We start from the raw sequence: 24,289 nt of genomic DNA, 5'->3' as shown, positions 1-24,289 counted from the left end.
TTCTTGCTTGTGCAGGGATGTACAATGTACATCCCTGTTTCTGGGGAGAAGCAAGCAGGGTTTGTCTCCCTAAAATAATGGAAAATCAGAGTCTATCTTCCCACAAAATGCCAAGGTCTTCCCTTTCACTTGTGTACCAAATGACCCTCAACACAAGCAAACCCCCTGTCTTCCACACAATCTCACAGCCATACAAGGTTGGTGCCAGAGCTTATATCCGCAACAAAGACCAGGAAACAGACTGGTCTGGCATTAAGGACAAAGTGATCTGAGTTCCTTAAATCCCTCACAAGCACTTTCTGTCATTTTTCTAGGCACCATCCGGACCATAGGACCACTCGACCGAGAAGGAACATCTCACTACTGGTTGACGGTGCTAGCTCTTGACCTGGGAACAGTTCCTCTGAGTTCTGTGACTGAAATCTATATTGAAGTCACTGATATCAATGACAACCCACCTCAGATGTCTAGACCTGTCTTCTATGCGTCTGTAATGGAGAATTCCCCACCAAACACATCTGTCCTTCAGCTTGATGCCTTAGATCCGGACTCTAGCTCAGAGGGGAAACTGACTTTTCACATCCTAACTGGAAATCCTCAAGGACTCTTCACCATTAACCTCATTACAGGTAAGACTGACACAACTCAGCATCTGTTTTTGAGGTTTCCAAGTGCCCAGAGGATGTTACATATTCAATATGAACAGCCCACACAGCTGCCTTTGTCACACCTTCCTTCAACAGCAAAAGTCCCAGTATCCAAATACACTGTCTGGGGAGGCTAAGGATTGAAACCCTCAACCTTAGGGATACTATTTGCCTCCAGATGGCTTTTAGAATGACATAAGCGTGCTCCTTTCAAAGCCCTAAGCAGAACCAAGCAGTCACTTTTAATCTTCCCCTTTATAAACAACCACCCTATTGGCCGAGCCTGAGCCAGGAAACACCCTTCTGGAGGTGACTATCTGTTCCAGAGACAGACCAAGCCAGGATTAATAAAAATGAATCCCACTGCATTTAAAGGCTCCACCCGTTCTCCAGCGCTATTAATGTAGTAAGCGTAGTAAGCCTCTTGTGCCATCTTCCTAGACTGTATCTTTCATCTGAGGATTAATTAGCAGATCTTTCAGAGCCATCAAAAACCGGCTGATGTTTTGTGTAAACAGCTTCCTCAAACTATCCTAGCAGAGCTGACATTGGGCCAGTCTGGCAAGGAAAGCTATGCCAAGCCCTTCACGCCATCAGCTCCTTGGAGAAGGAAGGGAGGGCACAGAGCCTGAGTATGGGAGAGGATTAATTGCATGACTTTGATCTCCTCTAGATGATAAAAGCAGTTCACCTACTGCAGCGGGATAGAAGCCTGCTCTCAGATGGGAAAGGAGCTGGATGTATTGAAAAAGGCTAGTGCATTCTCAATTATGTGTTACTTGTGGTGTAGTGACCCTGGCAGTCCTCTACAGCTGGCTAGGAGGGGGATGTTTAGCAAGACATTATTACTCCGAAAAACTGGCATCCTTTTGGTTGCAAGAGATTCATAGGGTATCTCTACATAGTACCATATAGGTAAATCTGGAGATGTCATCTGTGACCACTGCTACCCCCAGCTGTAGTGACTTACACTGTCAGATGCTTTCTAGCCAGGTCAGGGCATTGCTTTGCATACAACATTCCCACGTAGTCCAAACAACTACGCACAACTCAGCCCCATGGACAGCTTTCACAAATGTAAGGTCCTATGGAGAGGTGCCTTCAGAGGCCCTATTTTAGAAGACCACTTACTTGTCAATGGGAGTGGAGCAGGAGCAGCTATGAGGACACCAGCTAGCTGCCCTCATCTGCAGGGCTCCAGCTGGCACCCAGGCACCCTGCAGGAAATTCAGCCCTCTCTATGCTGCAGGCAGCAGGCAAACCTTTCACCCCAATGTGAGTGCAGTCCTACAAAGCCACACTCCAAAGCTGTCCTGTTTTACTGTAAAATAAATAACAGTGGCAAAACCTGAGCGTTTGCTAATGAGACAGCTCACCTCTAAGCCAACCCTTTCGTTCCCATTTTAGACAAAAACCAGCTCTCTCATGAGTTATCTCCTATCCATCTCTCTTTACAGGCAAGCAATTTGCATGTGAAGAGTGATAAGTTTGTCAGTCCCATGAGCTGATCTTATCTCTTGGACAGTTGCTGGAGGTCTCTTTAAACCCTCAGCTTGGAGGTTGTTTAAGGACCTGCTTCCAAGCCTGATGAGGAGTCAGTTATCCTTTGTTTTACTTGCATGTCACCCAAAAGAACGAATAATTACCTGCAAACATTGGCATAAATGGAGTAGTTTATACCCTCATGCTCACAGTATCTAAAGAGAAGTCATCTGCTACTACTGCCAGAAAGAATATCACAGCTTATCTAGATTTCAGGGCTGTAGGCAGCTTGTTGGAAACCCTGTGATATTTTCAATCTGCAGACCAGGGCATGCTAGCTGCTCCATTAAGTAGAACAAAAATATAACCTTTGGTGTCAGCCTGGTACTGCAGCATGGGAAGATGAACTGCAGGACTTTCAGTTCGCAGTCATTCACACCAGTGCAGTCTTGTACTCAAAACAGGGTTATCGCAAAGCCGTGCAAATCGAATGACTTACATTTGAACAGGAGAAAAGAGAAAACACTGCAAGTATCTGAGCACTGCAGTGGTACTAAATCACTGAGCTTTTACTGTATTTTTAGCTGGGATATGACCTTCGTTTTTCAAACGCAATAAATATGTCTCTTCTTTCACTACCTAGAGGAAATGATCACAAAAAGACCCAGAAACATTTCAGTTCTTGAAATGCCAGAGATCTGTATGATCCAGATTGCCAATACTCCTCCTGTGGTCAGTCCCAAATCCTATGACAGAAAAAAGATTGTGAGTAGGCAGAGCTGCTTATCTGCGATGAAGCTGAATCTCTGTCCCATTATTCAGTGATAAAACTTGAGGTTTCAAGAGGAAACCGCAGAGCAGAGGCTGCTGCTCTTGGTCATACAATGTGAGCAAAGGACAGGATAACCTGCACATGAAGTTCCTTCAGCACCTGGATCAGAAGGGAGGCTCCTAAAGGCAGAAAAGGCTGTGAGCAAGACCTCTCCTCATCTTCTATTCCACACCACGATCAAAGGACACATAAGTCACACTGGCACTCAAATAAGCCAAAGCTCAGGAGGGCCAGAGGTCAGTCCAAGTCTTTCCTAGGCAGGGCACTCCTGGCAGAGGGAGAGGAGGAGGAAGCTTGTTCTCATCCTGTGCACTAATAGGAATTAAGGTCCTGATGTACTGTTACAACAGGCACGTCTACACCCAGAATAACCCCGCAGAATAGTCCTGGATAATTATTCAGGGCACAGTGCCACACTATTCCAAGTAACATATTTCTGGTCCTAGAGCCAGCTTGTTCTGTGTTTAAGCCAGTATCTCACAACACAAGGGTGGATTGGCCAGTGGAGACATAACCAGCAAGGCCCCTTGACTTCTCCTCCTGAGACCTTGCAGGGTAGACACAGATGGCTGTGATAACTGTCCTTCAGCAGGGCTTGGTTCCTCCGGCATCCCTGAACTACCACAGAAGGGCTCCAAGCTCTTCCAGCTCTCAGTTCCTTAAAGAGGGTGGAGAAAAAGAGGGAAAATAAATGAAAGGATAATAAGAAGAGGGAATAAAACTGCGCAGTGAGATGAAAGCCTTCTGCCATCGGCAATGGAATCTCTCCAGCCCTGCCTGGCAGCTGGTGCAGAGCAGTGTTTGTGGGAGACAGAGAGATAGGTAGATACATGGAGAGATGGGCAGATAGCAGAGTTTAGGGTATTCTTTTGCTTGAAAGGTTTTCAGCTTGTTTTGCACAGGATTTGCAGTCTCTGATGTGAAGGGGGATTCCAATGGAGACAGGATGGATAGGAATTGTGAGGTTGTGGCAGAAGGAGCCAGGATGAAGCCATTCATCCCTCTGAAAGGCTGCTTGGAGTATCCTTTTACCTTGGACTATTCATCTCCAGCCCTTATCTAGTGCTTGTTATTCTGGTCCTTCTCTGCTGTGTCAGTGTCCTTGGGGTTCCCCAGGATGCCTGTGGTTCCCTGCATTTCTCTGCATGGAAGGACATCCAGGCACAGCCTGCTCTATAAGTCTGAGGGGTGATTTCACTGCCGGCATACCACAGGCTCTAGCTGATCATGAAGTAGTGCAAAGCAGGGTCAGAACAAGAGGGGAGGTAGTAAGAGAAGAAAAGAGAAGGTGAAATGGAGCAAGAGTGAGACAGCAGAAGGAGGATTTCGGAAGAACAACCTCTTCCCTTCTCAGGCTCCTATGAAAGCCCCAGTGCCTGCAAACCTGATTCTGGCTATTTTAACTATCTTAGATTTTCCTCCCTGCAGCGAGGGCAGGGGGCCAGCAACCTCCACCCCAGCCCTGCTCTTGCCAGCAGAAGTTATTATTATTTTTTTGTTCCCTGACAACAATGCACTGTTAATTTTGCTGCTCCTGTTCCAACACGACCAGCTTTCCTCTCTCCCCTTTCCAGGCAGCAAGCGGGAGGATTGCAGACAATCCTTTCCCATTGCTGGGTGTAGATAGGCTGCCGGACCACAGTTTGTGCCTGTCTGTACGCAAGCAACAGACGGTTTCTGGACCTTCAGGTGAATGAAGAGCTTGGCTAATTGGCCAAGTACAATTAGGACCTTTGATGGTTTTGTTCAGTCTCTATAGGATTCAGCAGAAACCTTCAAGGCCATATACAAGAACACAAATAAAGGACACACACTTGATCACAGCTCCCATGGGATGGGCTGGCTGGCGTTTTCCAGAGGGGCAGGGGCTGTACTGATAACTCACACCCATGCACACGCAAAACACTCTAGTTAAAAACTAAATGTGCTTTTCCCAGGTCCTTGTAAGGGGCACCAGAAAGAGCCAAGGAACTGTTTCCCTAGGCCATGAAAGCTGACGGCAGTTGTCCTGTAATAACAGTTTCCCATTCTGGCCCTCTGGCTTCACAGGGTGTATATCCAAGCAGCAACAAATAGAAATGTGCATTAATTCCAGCTGGCTTCTCTCGAGCACCACGTCCGATCCCCGTCTCCCCGTCTCGGGGTGCTCGGCTGCCGTGTGAACACTGCTGGCATTTGTGCATCTTGGCAGCCATGCAGCACCACGGCTCCATAGGGGAATTACAGTGATGAACTGTTAACCACAAGAGCTTTCTGGTCTCAAGGCAGAGTGGTAACTGGCTCTGGAGAGGGGAACTGGGAGCCACGAGTGGACACAGGGGAAGGGACAGAGGGGGTTTGCCAGGGGTCAGGAGGAGAAGCCAACCCTTTGACTTGTGGCTCAACAGATATGAAGCTAAACCCAGAAATGCCATCTGGAAAGGCTCTTAACTGGGATATGGGATCTATGATAGGGAGTAGAGTCAGCTCATGCTCCCCAGGAGACCTGAGCATCTTCAGTGGCACAGACACTGAAGACAGCTGTTAATGTCCATTCACCTTCCTTCACCACAGTCATTCTTCTCCAGCTCTAGAAAGCTCACATACCATCCTGTTTTCTTTCTTTTTTTATCATTAGGTCATGAAAGAATTTCAAGGTGTGGCCAGACAAATCCAAATAATCGCTTTAGAGTGGTTTAAGTTACTTTCCATCAGCTGGCACACAGAAACCAAGTGCAAACAAGGTGTTAGTCTGTTGCAACTCAATTTTGCAATCCAATAAGACCAGAAATATCCCCAGTGTGCACACAGGTATTGGGGTGGCTCTGTTGGGAATACCTAGCTATGTGTCCTATGGACTTGGTAGGCCTAAATTATGACCCCCCCCAGAAGGTAGCTGGAATTTTAGGCTTTGCTCCCCTGTCCTACCCAAACTACCAGCAATGTGCGCAGGAGCATCAGAGATCTCAGCGAACCACTGCTGCAATTCCTTCTTTGAGAGCATTTCCACAATATCAAGATGTTTGGTGCTGTGGGAGCACTACAGCCTCCAGTGAGCCCAGGAGAGGTATAAAAGCTCCCCAGCCAGTGTGCTCTCAGGCCCTGGCCAAGTCCTCTTCACCTGCTGAGATGTCAGAAGGAAGATAAGGGAGAAGAAAAAAAAACCCTGTGACATACATGCAAACAGCATCTTTCAAATTATCTTGTCATAACACATTAAAGAGTGTTGATTTATGGTTGTAAAGGCATCAAATAAGTGTTTAGGGCAGCGACCAGTGCCAAATATGAATAATCCCAGAGAACAAGTGGAAACGGTTAACAATAGTCTTGTTCCAAGCAGCTGCTCCTTGCTCCCTCCTTCAGCTGCCCAATGTTTCCTGCAGCCATTTGAAGTTTTCCCCTGCCTATCATGCTCAGACAGCAATACACCAAAGTATGGTACAACTGAAGCAATATTATTAATTAAAACTTTATGGCTTTGGACCAGAAATGAGAGTTGAGGTGGGTTCATGCAACTCTGATTTACAAGTCTCAGGATGCATGAGTGCACGTGCTAACAGCACTGCCCCCATGCAAAGGTTTTCCCAGAGCTGCATAAGCCTCTATCACTGCTGGTGGTGGTCAGTAAAATTCACCCTGCCTCTTGTTTGTGTGAGGAAGCAGGACTTCCCTTTGTGAGGAATAAACACCACGGTAACAGCAACAATTGGGAGCAGGAGATGCAGAGAACAGATAGAAACACTCACAGGTGTCAGACTTGACTGTCAGAAAATCATGCATTGTATATAAGACTTCCATCATTTGTAAAGCAGTTGTGAAAATGGTCCAGAGATGCTTTTCCCCAGAGGGGAAGAGTCAAAGCACTTGATAAGGACTATTATCAAACCAGACATGGAAACAAGCCTCAGCTCCATCCTTTCCACACTTCCATTTACTCAGCTTAGACATTGACAGGCCAAAAAGAGGCAATTACAGTGATTTTGCTTAAACTCTAGCTTATTATAGCCACAATTCCTGCCTCCTGCCTCCAACTTATTCCCCGTGGTTAAACTAATGTGTATTTTTCAGCAATCCCTCACAATCTTGCAGCTGTTAGAGGATTCATCCTATCTCTCAGCAAGGCTTAGATAATATACCAGCATTATTACTGACTGTGTGCCTTATTTTTAGCCTGGATGTATTTGTTCTAGCAGTAGAATAGAGGGTATTTCCCTAGACAGAAAACAAGCTTTTGTCAAAACACCATAAACTACAAAGAGCAAGGTTCAGCACAGGGAAAACAGGAGTCAAGACTTGTTGAGAGGCCAAAGTTGTGCCAGTGCCTGCAGAATGTTTCTTACTTAGAGGCATAAGAAAAGGTTTGTTTTCACACTCCTGCAGCCTTTCTCACCAAAGGCCTTGACAAGCCTCAACTGATGCAGGCACCTTGTAGGTGTCCTCTGTCCTCTGTGGTGTCTGCAATCAAAGGAGGGCCTCCGCATAGGGATTCATGCTTGAAGTGGACAGCCTGCCCGCTGGGGGTATCCGTCTTTCTCCTCTGATCACAAAGTGAGCCTGGAAGAGGACAGGCGGGCAGGCTGATGTGGGGCATGCAGGGATTTGATCAGCCCTGGCTTTCCTCGGACGCTGACTCTTGGAGCTCAAAGGGTTTCTTTGTTGGCAGGTCTGATTTCTACAACTTCACGGCAGCTGGATCGAGAATACAAGGCTGAACATATCCTAGAGGTGGGTAATGATGATTGTAATTAGCTTTATTTACCTACAAGTGTATTAAGTCCTCAAAGAGCTTTCCTTGCAAGTTGGAGCACAGAGAAAGAATCTCATCCCATCAGCTCCCAACTGCTGGGAAACTTAATTAAATGGTGTGTGTTGCCCTAAGAGACAGCTGCAGCAGAACTGCGGGGTTTATTATTTCCTTACTGAAGACTGGAGCAAAAGGCCTGTTCTGGAAGCTGTGGGAATGCAGGAAGAGGACTGGAATTGTCCTCTAGCAGGACAGATAATAAGTTAATGGGGAAAGAGCAAGCCAGAGAAATCCACCCTCATTTATCTCATCGTATCAGATAATGCTGTGCAGCTTTGTGTTACCAACCTCCATCTTTTGCTACTTCAAGCTATGCACGCTTACATTAGAGGCATCTTGAGGTGTTTCAGTCTATCAGGGTGATTGAGGATAATACATTTCTCCGTGCAATGCAACAGGCACAGTGAATTAAGGATGGGTGATAACTTGCCAAGCCACTGCTGTACACACTTTCAGTTATGTGACCCCTAGTTACCAATCTGACCCACTGCCCAAAGCAACTGCAAGCAGGACCCCTGCATCCACATCTCCCTGGGTATGCACAAGCCTTGCTGCCAGCCACAGCCATCAGATTTTACCCTATAGAGAGGAGCAATGGCTCCAAAAATGATGCGGCACAAATGCAGATCCACACAAAACCCCTTAGTTTAGTCATTGTCCATCAGCGTGAAGGCTGCTCGTGTCACCTAATTCCTTTCCTTGCTGGCAGGTTGCTGTATCCGACAATGGAGAGCCAGCCCTGAAGTCCACCAGCAGAGTCGTGATACAGGTTCTGGATGCCAATGACAGCCCTCCCAGTTTCCCCCACAAGCTCTTCATGGTGCAGCTCCCCGAGAGAGATGCCTCAGAGACACCACTGCCAGTGTACAGGCTGATTGCTTCAGACCGCGACCAGGGCCAGAACAGCCAGATCACGTACACCATCGAGGAGGAGGAGGAAGGGATATTCACCATCAACCCCACAACCGGCATGGTGTTCTCCAGGAAAGCTTTCCCTGCCTCTGAATACAACATACTCACGGTGAGAGAAGGGGGAAACACAGAGAGACACTGGGAAGAAATGGGTGGAGAGGGAAAGAGAGGAAAGGCTGGAGAAACAGAGAATATAAAAGGAAAGAGATGGAGAAAATGCAGCAGTGGGAGGAGACCTTAGAGACTTGGGTTACAGGGACAGAAACTGGGAGGGAATTGTGTGAAATACAGAAGGTAAGAGGCTATTAAGAATGGAAGATAAGCTTAAAATTAACTGTCCAGCCTACTCAGAGATGAGCACAATGATCCATGATCCCATACGGATGTTGACCTAGACCTGAACTGTCTTTGGGTTTCAGTGCTGCCTCCATTTGGCAGCCTGATCAGGCCATGGGGATTGGATACAGGTTTAAAGCCCTCCCACACTCTGTGGGTCCTTGTAGTAAGACTTGCGATCCAGGTCTCTGCTGTGGATTGAGCTTGGCAGCTCTGCTTGATGATCAAGAGGAATTTGGGTTGCATGGCCCTACCTTGGAATCAGCCGGAGCATGGCCCACTGGGTCAAGATGTGTTTTGTGGGATTTTGGCCACGCTCAGACCTGAAACTCCTGGTGGGTGGGAGAAGCAGCTTCCTATGGGCTAAATCCTGACTGCATGTGCATTTCCCGGCAGGTCAAGGCAACAGATGGTGGCAGCCCACCACTATCCTCCCATGTGCGGCTTCACATCAGCTGGGTTGCCCGACCCGGCCCTTCCTCGGAGCCCCTAGCTTTCGATGAACCCCATTTTAACTTTGCCGTGATGGAAACAGATCCTGTAAACCATATGGTGGGAGTGATCAGCATTGAAATGGGCCCCAGCCAAGTGTGGTTTAATATCACAGGTGAGACACAGAAATGAAACCAGGGCGGCGGTGTCTGGCAGGCTTTGCCCCAGCTCCCTTTGGCTTTCAGCACTCACATGCCCAAGCTAATGAAGCTGTTTGCTTTAGGTGCAGGTGAGCTACAGGGAAAGAATTCTCACAGACACCAAAAGGCTTCAACAGCCATAGATAAAGCTGCTCGTGCCAAGGGCAGTTATCTAACACACTCTTTAAATGACACTGTGGGACTTGCCAGTGTTTGAGGTGTTCCCCAGTGCCACATGAAAGGCAAGGACTGCCAGTCCCAGCTCCTCCTGGGAATCAAGTGACACTACTGCTTGTGGTAAAACAGCCTGAGAGGAGCCAGGTATCTAACTATTGCAGACATGCACCATCCCATAGTCTGAGCAGGGAGCCAAAAGGGAAGGACTCCTCAACAAAGTGGTCTGACCTAAATGGTGAGGCTCTCACTTCCACTTCACAGCATCCCAAGGGATGACTTAGACATGAAACATGAAGCAGCTCTAGGGCCTCCTCTAATACACAGGATGCTGGGGCAGAGGGGACATGGGCTGTCACCCCAGAGGACTCATCAGGCAGCACATGTGCAGAGCTCCTACGAACGAGGGCCAATTGTGCTCATGTAATTTGGTGTTTTGAAGTGGTGCCCCACTCTGCCTCGCGCAGCCTTTCCCTGACACTGCCTGCAGGGCTTGCCCTGTCAGACAAAGCTGTAATTGGGTGAGTGAACAGTTTTTCCTGTTACTGTGCTGGGGAAGGATAATGGTGTATAAATACAATTAAGCAACAAGAGATACAGTGCTACAAGGAGCAGACAACATCAGTGCAAGGCTTATCTGGCATTAGTAGCGTCTGCTTGGGTTTGGAGAGCTAACGGTATATTCCTTTGAACGTTATCCCATCGTTTCCCTGCTGAATGCTTCCCTGTGTACTCAAACTCATCTTTGCCAATTCCTAGTGCACCAAGGACTACTCATGGCTGTCTTTATCACTGTACTGGTGGAAGAACAGGATTTCATTTTCCCTGACAGAGAAGCAAAGCATCACCAAGAAGGTGATGCAGAGGTCCAGCAGCCTTCACACCCCTTTCAAAAGCTCACCTTTCCCAGAGCACAAAGGCTCTGTCCCTGAGGTTGATGGTGCATCATTAGCATCTTAATCTCTCTCCTTTGGCACTATGCAAAGGGACCATCTCTCTTTTTTCCCACAGAAGGGCATCCATGGGTCTTTCTTTTCCTGTCTCTGCTTCTTTCTATCTCCTTCCAAGCAGGAAAATGGTGGTCCAGAAGGCTGGAAACCACTGCAATGTGTGATTTAACAACCATCCAAGATTTTCCCAGCTGGTAAGAGAATAAAACAGAATCCAGAACATCCAGTAGCTGGGAAGGGAGAAGTTGAGACCTGAGATAAATACAGAAAACTGCTTCTACTTCTCCATATCTCAGAACACATTTCACACGCAATAGAGAATAACAGGCCATGAGCAAGCGAGGCATGAGAAAGGAGCTTCCATGCCAGGGCTGAACAGCAGTAGTGTGAGGGACAGCCTTCTGCTGCTGAGTTGCTCAGGCCTGCGGTTCCCTGCACTATGCAGCCATCTGGGTTGGAGGCAACAGGCTCTGCTCACCCTGGAAGCACCTTCTGCCTTCCCAACTGTTCCAGTACTGGGCTTCTTCAGGTAGCTCCCAGGCACCCAACTGTGCCAATGAAGACCATTGCTGGTACGCCCACAGTGTGACCTTGAATTAGAAGCCAGCAAGAGCGTTGTTCAGCACTACAGGTCCCTGATCCATGTGATGCTGCATAGCTGGAGACCTTGTGCAAGTAAATCAATGATCAAATATGCCTGTTGTAAATCTAGCCAGGACATCATATGCATATGTGCATCCTTGCCCCTTCTCCTCCTCATTGTCCCTAATTCACTCACCTTCCCTTTTGTACTCCTTTGTCACCATCTGTGACTACCTCTTTGTCCAGCTTCTCCATGTCCTCCCTGTCTCCTGTGTCCATCTATCACATTTCATATTGAGTTTCCAGATTTGGTAAAACTTCCGTGGCATTGATCCCAACCTAGCTGTGGCCAAAGAGGTACAGCTAGAGTGAATGCCTACACATCCCCATTCAAAGGGTATTTCCTGGCGTGCCGCGCATCCGTGTCTGGGCTTGAGCTCCTTGGTTTGTGTATGGTGTCTGGAGGGGAAATCCTCATCCTTCAGATCTCCAGGCAGCTCCCAGAATCCCTTCCACCTGCAGCTTGCTCCAGACAGAAATGTAACTGTAATTGCTCCCGTTTCCTTTTCTCATTTCCCCCTTATCGCAGGCGGTGACGATGACATGGATTTTGACATTGAAAAGAGTACAGGCAGCATGGTCATTGCTAGACCCCTCGATGCAAGGAAGAAGTCAAGCTATAACCTGACAGTAGAAGTCACCGATGGGTCCACTACCATCAAAACACAGGTAAAGCTTTTTCTTTAGTAGAGACCCCATTTAGAGTAAGTGTATGCCAAAGGGAATCTTTCTTCTGACTCTGCTGAGCTCTGGATCAGATGCCAGGCACAAGAATCTCCTTACACTATGATGTTACATTACACAGTGACCCAAATCTTTCCTTAGTACCAATATAAGATTTTGTTTTTATGTTGCTGGAAACACAATGTAGGGAAGCCTGCACCTTTCTTGCTGATCAGAGCCAGCACACAAGGGCACATCCACACCACCAGCCAAGCTGGGGTGGCAATTCACACTCCTAGACCTCAGCTTGCTCTCACTAACTCAGGCTGATCCATAACCTGGTTGGGATAACATGCTGAGATGTAAGGAAAATGCATATGCAGTTAGATCAGGCTTGGGTCCATGGTACCATGTCCACTTGCCCACATATAAAAAGCCAGCACAGACACATCTGCAAGAGGTGAGGTCAGGCCCTGTGCTCCTCCAAGCACGTGGAACATTGATAACATATCAGCACCAGGGTCCAGGGGCCAAGTGGTGCAACCGAAGAGATGCTGTTGTATCCTCTGAGTTGCCACATGAAAAGCAAGCACTGGTGGAAGGAAGCACTTTGCTGCCAGGCACGTCTCTAAGCCCCAGCTAAAATGGCTGCTGAGATGTGCCCATCTTTACCTACCCTCAGGAGGGATATTCAGGGCTTGATCTTTCACCGACAGTTTTCTCCACACACAAGCAGCAGCCAAAACTCCAGCCCTCACTGCACAGGAAGACATAGAACGTGAGTCACCCGTCAGTGACACTTATGGTGGGAATTCACTGCGGAGGTTTGCAGGGGATGACGAGTGAGGAACGCTACCATTCCTGTGAAACCCAATGCTAACGGATGGCTATCTATCTCCACTATCTTCAAGTATTGTTCCAAATGAACAAACAAAGCCCCACCTTGCCCGGTGTGCATTCCCTGCCACCTTGCATTTCATCCCTACATTTATTTTGGCACTCAAGCCTGCTAGCAGATGTCAGAAAACCTGCTTGTACAAAACGCCCATGGCATGTTCAGGTTTGCCAAAGGAAGCAAATTATTACAGTTGGTTGGGACTTCCTAAGGTGCAGCGAACACATCAATAGGGGTGTCAGGACAGTCAGGGTAGGAGACCAAACAGAAGAAACTAGGTGACTTTGCAGGCAGCATTCAGCCTGGTCATTCACAGGGGTTTGCTGTTAAACACACAGGGGAAGATTTGGCTAAAAATTATAGACGACAAACTTTGCTTCTGCATAACTTCTCCATGTGCTGCTCTTAAGACAGGACAGCCTTTTCCTGCCTTTACCAAACATCCCCCCCTCTGCCAGCTTTATGGTGTGTAATTAATGAGGGCTGGTGTGGAGGCACCAGCCAGCAAAGCTGGCACCGCCACTGAGCAACTGCTACTTTTCATGGCAGGCTGCGATGCCAAGTGCAGGCACGTTCAGTCTGAACAGCTTGCCAGACTGGAGAGATTAAAACATGAGAGGAAGCAAACTGAAACTCACCAAGGGAAGGCACAGCAGGCGTTCCTTGGGGAGAAGGACAAAAAGGTTCCCAGTCACCATGCATGGTAAAGCCCCAAGAGTTAGAAAGCTGTGGCGGTTACAAGAGCACAGCTACACCCAAGAGGAACTGGTAGGCGAGATTTTACATGGCTGCAATAAGTCAGGTTGCTCCTATGTCTCTGCTGCTCTCATCATGCTGTCTCCCCCACAGGCATTTATCCATGTGATTGACATCAACCAGCACCGTCCCCAGTTCCTGGAGAGCCATTACGAAGTAAGGATTCCTGAGGATACCCCCTCAGGGAGGGAAATCCTTCAAGTCAGTGCAACAGACAAGGATAAAGGCAAGGGGCTCATCTACACCATCCATGGCAGCGTGGACCCCAAAAGCACAAGACTTTTCCAGTTGGATCCAAGTAGTGGGGCCCTCACAACAGCAGAAGGCTTCAGTTCCCATCCTGTGTCTCAGCACACCCTAACAGTGATGGTGAGTCCTAGGCACACCCTGCTGAGTCCATCAGCTTGGCCGGGATATATGGGTCGCTGGATAAATTAGAACTGGTTGTAGTCTTTGAGGGAGGATTTGTCTAGAGCGACAGGGAAGAGGAAAGCAGGGTGTTTACTTTTACTACAGAACCATCCTGGATAAATTTAGGTAACACCCTGCTTCCCTCCAACCAAGTGCTGAGCTCTTCACCTGCTGATTTCCTCGGAGAGCCACAGCATTCTTCTACAGGAAAGGACAGTGAATAATTGTTAATGTTTGGTTTCAAGTCGAGTGTTTGTGCTGAAACTTACAGGCTCATTCCCTTCCAAGGGAAAACACCACTCTCTGTGGGAGTCCTCTTGAGCTACCTGGAAGCCTGTTCAGGCAAGGCTACTACTCTAAGTGTGACCATACCTGCTCTTCCTCTGTCCTTCAGGTGCGAGACCAGGAGGTCCCCATCAAGAGGAACTTTGTTCGAGTCACCATCCGTGTGGAGAACAGCAACCTCCACCCTCCGCAGTTCAGCAGCATCCATTATGAAGCAGAAGTCCTGGACTCAGCAGTGGTGGGCACAGAGGTTATACAAGTCAGAGCCCTGGATCAGGACCAAGGAGCCAATGCTGAAATCCACTACTCCCTTCAGGCAGGTGAGAGCCATGCAACAAGACTGTTTAGGCTATGAATATGCCTGCATTTCCATGCTCTAACAAGTGGCCAGAGAGTTGACCAGCTTTCTCTAGCTGTTGCAATGAACAGTTCTTAATGTGATTTTCGTGCTATCCTAAAGAAAATATACAGCATGTAATTCTCATATTATGGAATATTACTAGCATCTTTCTTTGAGAATGCAGTTCCATGTTGAGTCACTATTCTAAGAAAAAAGGTGACGAGTTAGAACAACTTAAAATCCTCTCTTCTCATCCATGGGAACTGAGGGAGGGATCCCTATTCAGTTGCTAGACAAAAGCACTCCGATTCCCACAAGGGTTGTCATCACTTCCACCATTTCTACCAAGAAATACATTCTTGAGGCATGGTAAGCACCCTCTCAGCACTGGTTGATGGTGGTTTTGGGTCGTACAAGCTCAGTAGGCAAGTATTTTATCATTCATTCTAAAGGTTAAGAAAATGTTTATGGCTGTGCCACACTGCCTGTTTAGCAAGCAAATTCTTTACAGGAGACAAGCCATCCTTTGCTCCATCTTTCTCACTGCAATTTAGATCAAGGACTGAGGAATTTAATTGCTCCTGAAGTATTGGTAATTATAAGCATGACAGGGCTTGAAAGAACTAGTACAGTCGGTGCTACCATGTTCTGCACACGAGGTAAAAGCTTCAATACATGCTCTGCCACCACTAAATATGCTCAAATTAGAAGGGTATTTATCTCCAATTTACATTTTGATTGAATTGAAAGTTATCGCATAGATCTCAATGGGTTCATTGTTCTTAGAATTAAAATTATTTAGAAATTAATGAAGATTGTTGTCTCCCAGTGAAAGTAGCAGATGTTAATTAGGTCTGAAGGCAGGAGCATTTGTGGAAAAGAAATGCAGAAAAAACAAAGCCAATAGGGTGTCTACATTCTTCACTTGGTAATTTCTCTTCTTGCAGGTAATGGGGAAGGTTTCTTTAGCATCGACCCATATTCTGGAATTATTACAGTTGCCCAGAAACTGGACCCAGCCAGGCAGGAGCGATTTACTCTTATTGCAAAGGCAGAAGATCAGGGGTTCCCCCAGCTTAAAGATTCTGCTACAGTACATGTCCGCATCCGACCCTCTGATCGGACCCCTCCGAAATTTCCAGAGGCCGAATACATCACAGAGATCAGTGAATCCACTGCTGTTGGCTCTCCTCTTATCCAGGTTTCAGCCACAAGCTTGTCACCAGTCAGCTATGAAATAAAAGATGGAAATGGAGATGGAGTGTTCTCCATGAACTATCAGTCCGGCCTTATTTCCACTCAGAAGAGCTTAGACTTTGAGCAGGTATCTTTTTACCAGTTGAAAGTCCGTGGCACCAACATGGCTGGAGCATTTATGGACACAGTGGTACTTATTTATGTCATAGATGAGAATGACAATGTGCCCATCTTCGTTAAACCTTCTTTCGTTGGCTGGATCATGGAGAATGCTCCATCACAGAGCATGGTTCTGGATGAAAGCAATGCTCCCCTCGTGACCCATGCAACAGATGCTGATCAAGACTCCAATGCTTTGCTGGTCTATGAGATTTTGGAACCGGAGGCACTGAAATATTTCACAGTAGATCCCAGCACAGGGACACTGACCAGTCGTGCTGACATAGACTATGAACTCACCCCAGTTTTCCACTTCAGTGTACACGCGCATGACAGTGGAAGTCCCAGCTTATTTGCATCCAAGCCAGCCAAGGTCACAATCCACATTAAAGATGTGAATGATTCACCTCCAGTCTTTCTCAAAGACACTTATGAGCTTTCTGTCTTGCTACCTGCCCATTCAGGGATGGACCTTTTGTCAGTGCGGGCAACAGATGCAGATTCAGAGGTGACCTACAGCATCGTGGAAGGGAACCTTGATAATGCTTTCTATATTCACCCACTGACAGGTCTTATCTCCATTCTGAATGCTACTGCTCTGGGAAGCTACCGGGAACTCACGGTCAGAGCTGGTGATGGCTTATATAAAAGTACTGCTCTGGTTAAGCTGAATTTAACTCAAGCACAAGGTACAGGCTTAAAATTTGATCAAGAAGTATATACAGTGACTGTGATGGAGAACTCTACCGATGAGAAGACTCTCACCATTCTTGGGGTCAAGGGATATCAGCTAAATGAACCGCTTTTCTATTCACTTTTGAATGGGAAGGAAAGATTCAAAATGATCCAGGCATCTGGAGTACTCCAGACCAAAGGCGTCAAATTTGACCGTGAAACACAAGACATGCACGAGGTAGCTGTGGAAGTGAAGGACAACAGGAAACCACCAAGAGTGTCCCAAGCCACAGTCAAGGTTTATGTAGAGGATGTCAATGACAACCCACCGCAGTTTGAGAACGTGCCGTATTACACCTCGGTGCAGGACGGCACAGAGCCAGGTGATGTACTTTTTCAGGTGTCAGCCACAGACAAAGACATAGGGGATAACGGAGCCATTACCTACTCACTTGCAGAGGACTACAAATACTTTCGGATTGACCCCTACCTAGGAGACATCTCACTTAAGAAGCCTCTTGATTATCAAGCTTTAAATAAATACAACCTCCGAGTCATTGCTAAGGATAAAGGCGAGCCTCCCCTCCATGCTGAAGAGGAGGTTGTGATCAGTGTGAGGAACAAATCCAACCCTCTGTTCCAAAGCTTGTACTACCGAGTGAAGGTGCCCGAAAACATCCCCCTGTACACATCCATCCTCCACATGCAGGCTCGCAGCCCTGAGGGCTTGCGCCTCATCTACAACATTGTGGAAGAAGACTCCCTGAAACTGTTTAGCACTGACTTCAAGACTGGTGTCCTCACTGTCACAGGTCAGCTAGACTATGAGCTAGAGACAAAACACTCTTTCACAGTTAGAGCCACAGACACGGCAGTAGGATCCTATTCAGAAGCCAGAGTAGAGGTGGAGGTAGAGGACATTAATGACAACCCCCCCATATTTTCGCAGGTCATCTATACAGCATCTGTCTCAGAGAGTTTGCCAGCACAAACCCCTGTTATCCAGCTCTTTGCTTCTGATAAAGATTCAGGCAGAAACAAAGTGGTTTCCTATCAGATCTTGGATGATGGTTCAGATGCTACCAAGTTCTTCAATATTGATGCCAGCACAGGACAAATAACAACAGCTCAACCACTTGATTATGAAAAAAATCAGCAGTTTCGCATGAAAGTAAGAGCTACAGATCATGGGAATCCTCCACTTAGCAGCGATGCCCTGGTGATCATAGATGTGACAGACATCAATGATAACCCCCCTGAGTTCAGCCAGCTTCAGTATGAAGCCAAGATAAGTGAAATGGCTACATGTGGGCACATAGTGATAAAAGTCCAGGCTCTCGACCCCGACAGTGGAGACACCAACCGACTGGAGTATGTGATACTTTCAGGCAATGACAATAGGCATTTCACTATCAACAGCACTTCAGGAATAATATCCATGTTCAACCGCTGCAAAAAGGACTTGGAATCCTCTTACAACCTCAGAGTTTCTGCTTCAGATGGAGTTTTCAAGAGCACTGTGCCTGTGTACATCAACACCACCAATGCCAACAAATACAGCCCCTCTTTTCGGCAGAACGTGTATGAGGCAGAGCTGGCAGAAAATGCTCAGATAGGTACCAAAGTGATAGAGCTGCTGGCTATTGACCCAGACGGTGGCCCATATGGCACCATAGACTATACCATCATAAATAAACTTGCCCATGAGAAGTTCTCCATAGACAATAAAGGCTGTATTTCCACCCTGCAAAAACTGGACAGGGAAAATTCAACAGAGAGAGTTATTGCCATTAAAGTCATGGCTAAGGATGGAGGTGGGAAGGTGGCTTTCTGCACAGTCAAAATAATCCTTACAGATGAGAATGACAACCCACCTCGCTTCAAGGCCTCTGAATACACGCTGTCCATCCAGTCCAACGTAAGTAAAGGCTCCCCTGTCATCCAGGTACTGGCATATGATGCTGATGAAGGTGCAAATGCAGATGTCATTTACTCCGTTGACTCTGTGGAAGATGTGGCAGAAGACCTCGTGGAGATCAATGCCGCCACTGGGGTTGTTAAGGTCAAGGAGAGCCTTGTTGGTTTAGAAAACAGAGCCTTTAACTTCAAGGTGAAAGCTGAAGATGGCAGACCCCCTCACTGGAACTCCCTTGTCCCAGTGAATCTTCAGATTGTCCCCAGGGAGGTGACACTGCCAAGGTTTTCTGAGCCCCTTTATACATTCTCTGCATCTGAGGATCTTCCAGAGGGATCAGAAATTGGGTCAGTCAAAGCTTTTGCAGAGGATCCTATCATATACAGCCTGGTGAAGGGAACAACTACAGAAAGCAACAAGGATGAGGTATTCACGCTGGATGAACTAACAGGGGCTTTGAAAGTCAAAAAGGCCATGGATCATGAGACCACCAAGTGGTACCAGATTGATGTTATGGCTCACTGCTCACATCAGGAGACGGAGCTGGTCTCTCTGGTCTCTGTGAACATCCAAGTGCAGGACGTCAATGACAACAGACCTGTTTTTGAGGCAGATCCCTACAAAGCCTTTGTCATGGAGAACATGCCATCAGGAACAACAGTGATACAGGTGACAGCTATCGACCAGGACATGGGAAGCGATGGACAAGTGACCTACAGTCTGGAAGCAGAATCTGGCAACCTCCGAGGACTCTTCACCATTGATGGTGAGAGCGGGTGGATCACCACACTGAAAGAGCTGGACTGCGAAGATCAGGACGTCTATCGGTTTTATGTGGTGGCCACTGACCATGGCAGGAAAGTCCAGCTCTCTTCCCAAACCCTGGTGGAGGTCACTGTCTCTGATGACAATGATAATGCTCCACAGTTCACCTCAGACTTCTATAAAGGATCGGTAATCGAGAACGCGGAGCCAGGGCAAGTGGTTGTCACACTGAGTACCATCGATGCAGACATCTCCGAGCACAACCGCAGGGTCACATGCTACATAACTGGTGAGTTTTACCTGGCTTTAAACAGTGAGTGATGAAGAATAGAGTATCAGCTCAGAGCAAGGATTTGATACCCTGTCTGACAGATTATAGACACGGAAATAGCGTTATACTGACAGTCCTATCAGAAGCAGGAGATTAAGCCCAAGCTCCATCATGAGTTCATGACAGTTAAATGAGTCTGGGGTATCCAAAACTCTATAGTAATTAACTGCAGTGGGTGGAATTATCATTATAGTAAGTATCTCACCACTGAATCGTCCTATTTAGTTGGAAATAAATAAATGAATATGTGTAAGTAATTACACAGTACTGTAAGTACATTTATTTACACTTTCTTAACAGAGGAATAATTAAGATGGTGTAAGTGTAATACCTGCTGGAAAGACAGAAGCAGTGGTACAGCAGAAAGGAAGGTTTTTCTCACATAGGTACCTTGATCTGTACATAAGTTCTTTGACGCAGCTTTTTCTCCTGCAGAAGGTGCAGTCAGTTTACACATCACACATGTGCAGCCTGCCTTTATTTCTTAATAACTATATATATATGCACATCGGATGCTTATAACTTTCTGGTATTAAATGTCTTTCCTGTGAAGCCACTTTGACACTGACTTAATGAACAAGTAGACCTCAGAAGGCTGAAGTTAACCACTCTGCATACTCATGGATATTTGAAACTGTCATGTCAATCTTAGTGATGGTTTTGGCTAATAAGAAATACTAAAAGATGACTGTTGCATCCCTGAAACATCAGTTGTGCCAGCTAAAACTAACCAAACAACAACAAAGTTACACTGGGATGTTTGTTGTGCATCTGCACAAGTAGAAGCTTGAATTTATGGTACTTTTTGACCCCAAAGGGTCTTTCTCAGAACTGGAACAGATATTTCAAATTAAAATGTTCATTCAGACTCGAATACAGACCCTTCAGGGTCAAAGCATGTAGCCAGATCATGCTCCAGCCTGTTATCTATTAGTGTAACCATCCAAAACAGAGGAAGAATGCTGTTACTTTCAATTGGTTTATGGCATGCCTAGCTATTTACAGGCCTTTGGGGGGAAATATTCAATCCATTTATGTATTTGCATTTCTGCCATCTTACAAGTAGTAGTAACTTCCAATTACTTTAAACCTGAGAGAATGCACACTTATGTTAGTGGTGAATAGCATGTGCTCCCTCTACTAGGTACTTACAAGCACAGGTCAAACTCTACCCATAAACATAGCAGTATAGCACAGCAGCAAAAGAAAGGACATGGTGAATACAGAGCCTAGCTCCCTGTTGTTCATATGCATTGGTTTCAAATACACAAAAACTAAATCCGAGCATAGGCTGGAGTGTCCCAGCATCAGAAGAAGAGCTAGCAGAGGTCTCATTGTGCCTCCAGTTTCACCACCTCATCACCACAGTGTAAATTGAAGCAGAAAGAGGGTGAATTTAATTTACCCTGATGTACAAGGCCCTTCAGAGTCTAACACAAACAAGCCCTGCAGCCAACTCCCTTTGTTGCCTCCCATCACCTAATGTGCTCCCTCCTTCTGCGCAATGGCATGGGTTCAGCAGAGGACACCAGATCCTTGCCAGAAGAGAAGGATTCTCCAGGCCAACATCCACCCATTTAAAATCTGCTCTGTGTCACATAAGTAGGAGCAGCTTGAATCTGGTGGACCAGAGAGCCTGCCTAGTCTGGATTTCCCTGTCTCTCATCATTTGGCCGTTACAGAATGAAAAGTAGCCCCAGAAAGCTTAGCTATATATTAAAAGGTTAAAAGGAAGTACAACTATACACAGTACTGTAACAGTAAGATTCAACCAATATCTGCAGGGTATTTGCAACTCTCAGATCCCTTTAGGAGCATGCACCGAGAAAGACTGACACTCTTTAGGAAGGTGAGACAATGTGGTTTTGAAGCAATGAATATGCAGGAGTGCAGAACATTACAGAGACATTTTTACCATCAGAAGTTGTTTCCTCCTTCCAGTGTAATATGCAGATAGTGAATAACAGAAACAGGCAGGGTGTTTCTCAGCTGTGCAGTGAGGAAGACCAAATGTTCCTCACCAGCCTGATACAACACCAGTGCCCATTCGGTGTCACCATTGCAGGCCCTCCATGTCTCCTAAGGGACCAGCAGTGGACACATCTGTATCCCCTTTCCTTACCACTTCTGATTTTCAGCACTTCAAACACCTCTTTTCCTCCCCTCCTGTCTCCTTCTAGACGGAGATGTACTGGGGCAGTTCGCAGTTAACCAAATCGAGGGAGAATGGACAATTTCTTCCAAGAAGCCTCTGGACAGAGAAGATACAGAGAAATACCTCCTCAAGGTTATGGCCTCTGATGGGAAATTTCAGGCTACCACTGAAGTAGAAATTTTTGTTCTGGATATCAATGACAACAGCCCTGAATGTGGCCAGGTAAGACATATGTCCTGGGACACTGGGGGCACAAGGGGAGCGTCTGGGACAGAGAGAACACAGTAGCAAGGAAGAAAGAACAATAAGAGCATGTTAAGAGGGTTTGGCTTGTCATAATTCTTCTCACACGATCCTGTTGCTTTGATTATACTTAGCAATTTTAATTAAGCTGCATGTCAAGTGAGAACATTAAATCTAGCCTCCAAGCATGTTTGCCAGCAGTAAGTGAGCACCTCAGCATTATGAAGGGTAATTTTTGGAGATAAACAATGCCAGGAAGCCTCCTGGGTAGGGGCATGTAAATTACTGAGTTTTATATCCTGCTAAGCTGAGAGATTCCCATCAGGAGTTTTGTTACTGTAGAGAGCTGATCGCTGGTGTGGATGTTACCCATGGTGAGAAAGAACAGATGTGGTTACTTCCCAAAGGAGATTCAAAGGCTTGTGTGAAATGAGCTCACTGGTCCAGGTCCACACCCCAGCAGCGAGGCACATTGCGTTCCCCTATAAACCGCATGGTTCATCCTTCTCTGCAAAGCTTCTGCTAGTCCATTCCCCACTATATGGGATGAAGGTATTTTGGAGATGGCTCAGAAGCCAATGACAGCTTTGTCCTTACCAGATATTCTACACTGGGAGAGTCTCTGAAGATGCTCTGCCGGGTCTTTTCATTTTGAAGATATCAGCAACTGACCCCGATGTCGGCAGCAATGCCCAGATAACATACAGCCTCCATGGCCCTGGCGCAGAGGAGTTCCGGCTGGGCCCACATACAGGTGAGAGCAGGGCAAAGGATGCTTTTATCCTCTTCCTCACGCACTCCCAAGACTGGCTCAACACTTACCTCCTCTTGAGCAGACAAAAGGACTGTTCATTCCAGGTCTCCCAGGCTAGGGTGGAATGCCAAACAGGCAGGTTTCTTGCAATATGGTATAGAGGAGAGGGAGCTGGCTTTCTTTACAAATATTGGCACTGTTAAAATGAAGGGCTGACACTATAGCTAACAGCCAGGTCTCAAGGAGGAGAGATCAGCAAGTATTTGGCTTGAGCCAAAGACACAAGTTCTGAACTCTAAGATTCATTTTATCAATTCTTGGACAGTATATTTGCCCAAAGAGACATGATGATCATTCTAGAGATCACTTGGGGTTCATTCCATTGCAGAAAGCTTAGTGCAGTGGGGTTTAATAAAGGCATTTAGAAGTACAATTTATATAGGAGCACTTTTATCCCATGATGGCATCTCTTGCATGAAGCTCAGCCCAACTTGCAGGACTCCCCGTGCCAAGCCCTGCCAGGGCAGTGGCTGGCAGTGATCCGAGAATAGCCCTGAGCAACGTGGTGTGGACACATCACTGCTATTAGCTGGATTACAAACGGTGTTCAAACCCTGCCTGTTGTCTCCCACGGTTCAGCCAGGCAGGGGGCATGCTTGAACCTCTCTGAGCTCTCCTAGGCTGCGGCTGCAGTTACAGGAGACAAGACCATCTCCTATTCTTTCCAACAGGGGAGCTGACCACATCTGCACCTCTCGACCGTGAACAGAAACCTGTGTACCATCTTGTTGCCAAAGCAACTGATGGTGGAGGCCGTTCCTGCCAGGCAGATATAACACTGATTGTAGAGGACACAAATGACAATGCACCAAAATTCTTCCCTAGTCATTGTGCTGTGGCTGTTTTTGACAACACCACAACAAAGACACCCATCGCTGTGGTTGCTGCCAGAGACCTTGATGAAGGTGAGTCAGAACGGGATTTACTTTTTAGTAGAGTTCATCTTTCATCCTGAATAGAAACTTTTGAAACCTAGGGAAGGGCTACAGCAATGGGCATAGATGATTGAATCTTGGCGAAGATGTGCCTGGATCTCACTGCTGACATGTTCTTGAATAGCAGGCTAGCATCAGCACTTCTGTGGCCCTCTAGGTAGTACAATATCTGTAGAAACATGCAAAGACAGACTGAGCACATGCTCGGTGACTGTAAGTGATCCACGTTGCAAACTGTCATACACAATTTGCCTGGAACCCAAACTGGACAGAAGCTTTAGTAAAGATGGAGATCAAGAATGAGCATCATAAGGAAAAAGGAGCTTTAAACCTGGATAATGTAAATTATATGGATGGAGA

The 24,289-nt window shown here is 46.7% G+C and overlaps 1 protein-coding gene across 1 annotated transcript in view; it reads left to right on the top strand.

Moving 5' to 3' along the window:
- Positions 1-24,289, top strand: part of FAT2 (FAT atypical cadherin 2) — a 57,354-nt gene that overhangs the window by 15,527 nt on the left and 17,538 nt on the right. Inside the window, exons 3-13 of the mRNA XM_062609903.1 lie at positions 315-629; positions 7,604-7,665; positions 8,454-8,765; positions 9,389-9,599; positions 11,920-12,059; positions 13,798-14,073; positions 14,510-14,720; positions 15,688-19,740; positions 21,963-22,159; positions 22,781-22,934; positions 23,666-23,899. Of these exons, the coding sequence (XP_062465887.1) occupies positions 315-629; positions 7,604-7,665; positions 8,454-8,765; positions 9,389-9,599; positions 11,920-12,059; positions 13,798-14,073; positions 14,510-14,720; positions 15,688-19,740; positions 21,963-22,159; positions 22,781-22,934; positions 23,666-23,899 (6,165 nt within the window). The remainder of the gene's footprint in view (positions 1-314; positions 630-7,603; positions 7,666-8,453; positions 8,766-9,388; positions 9,600-11,919; positions 12,060-13,797; positions 14,074-14,509; positions 14,721-15,687; positions 19,741-21,962; positions 22,160-22,780; positions 22,935-23,665; positions 23,900-24,289) is intronic.

The sequence above is a fragment of the Pezoporus occidentalis genome, unplaced genomic scaffold (assembly GCF_034315485.1).
Source record: "Pezoporus occidentalis ecotype Australia unplaced genomic scaffold, CSIRO_AGI_Poc_V1 ctg142, whole genome shotgun sequence".
NCBI classification, from domain to species: domain Eukaryota; kingdom Metazoa; phylum Chordata; class Aves; order Psittaciformes; family Psittacidae; genus Pezoporus; species Pezoporus occidentalis.
The sequence above is the reverse complement of the archived record's forward strand: the minus strand, read 5'-3'. Positions and strand labels throughout refer to the sequence as shown.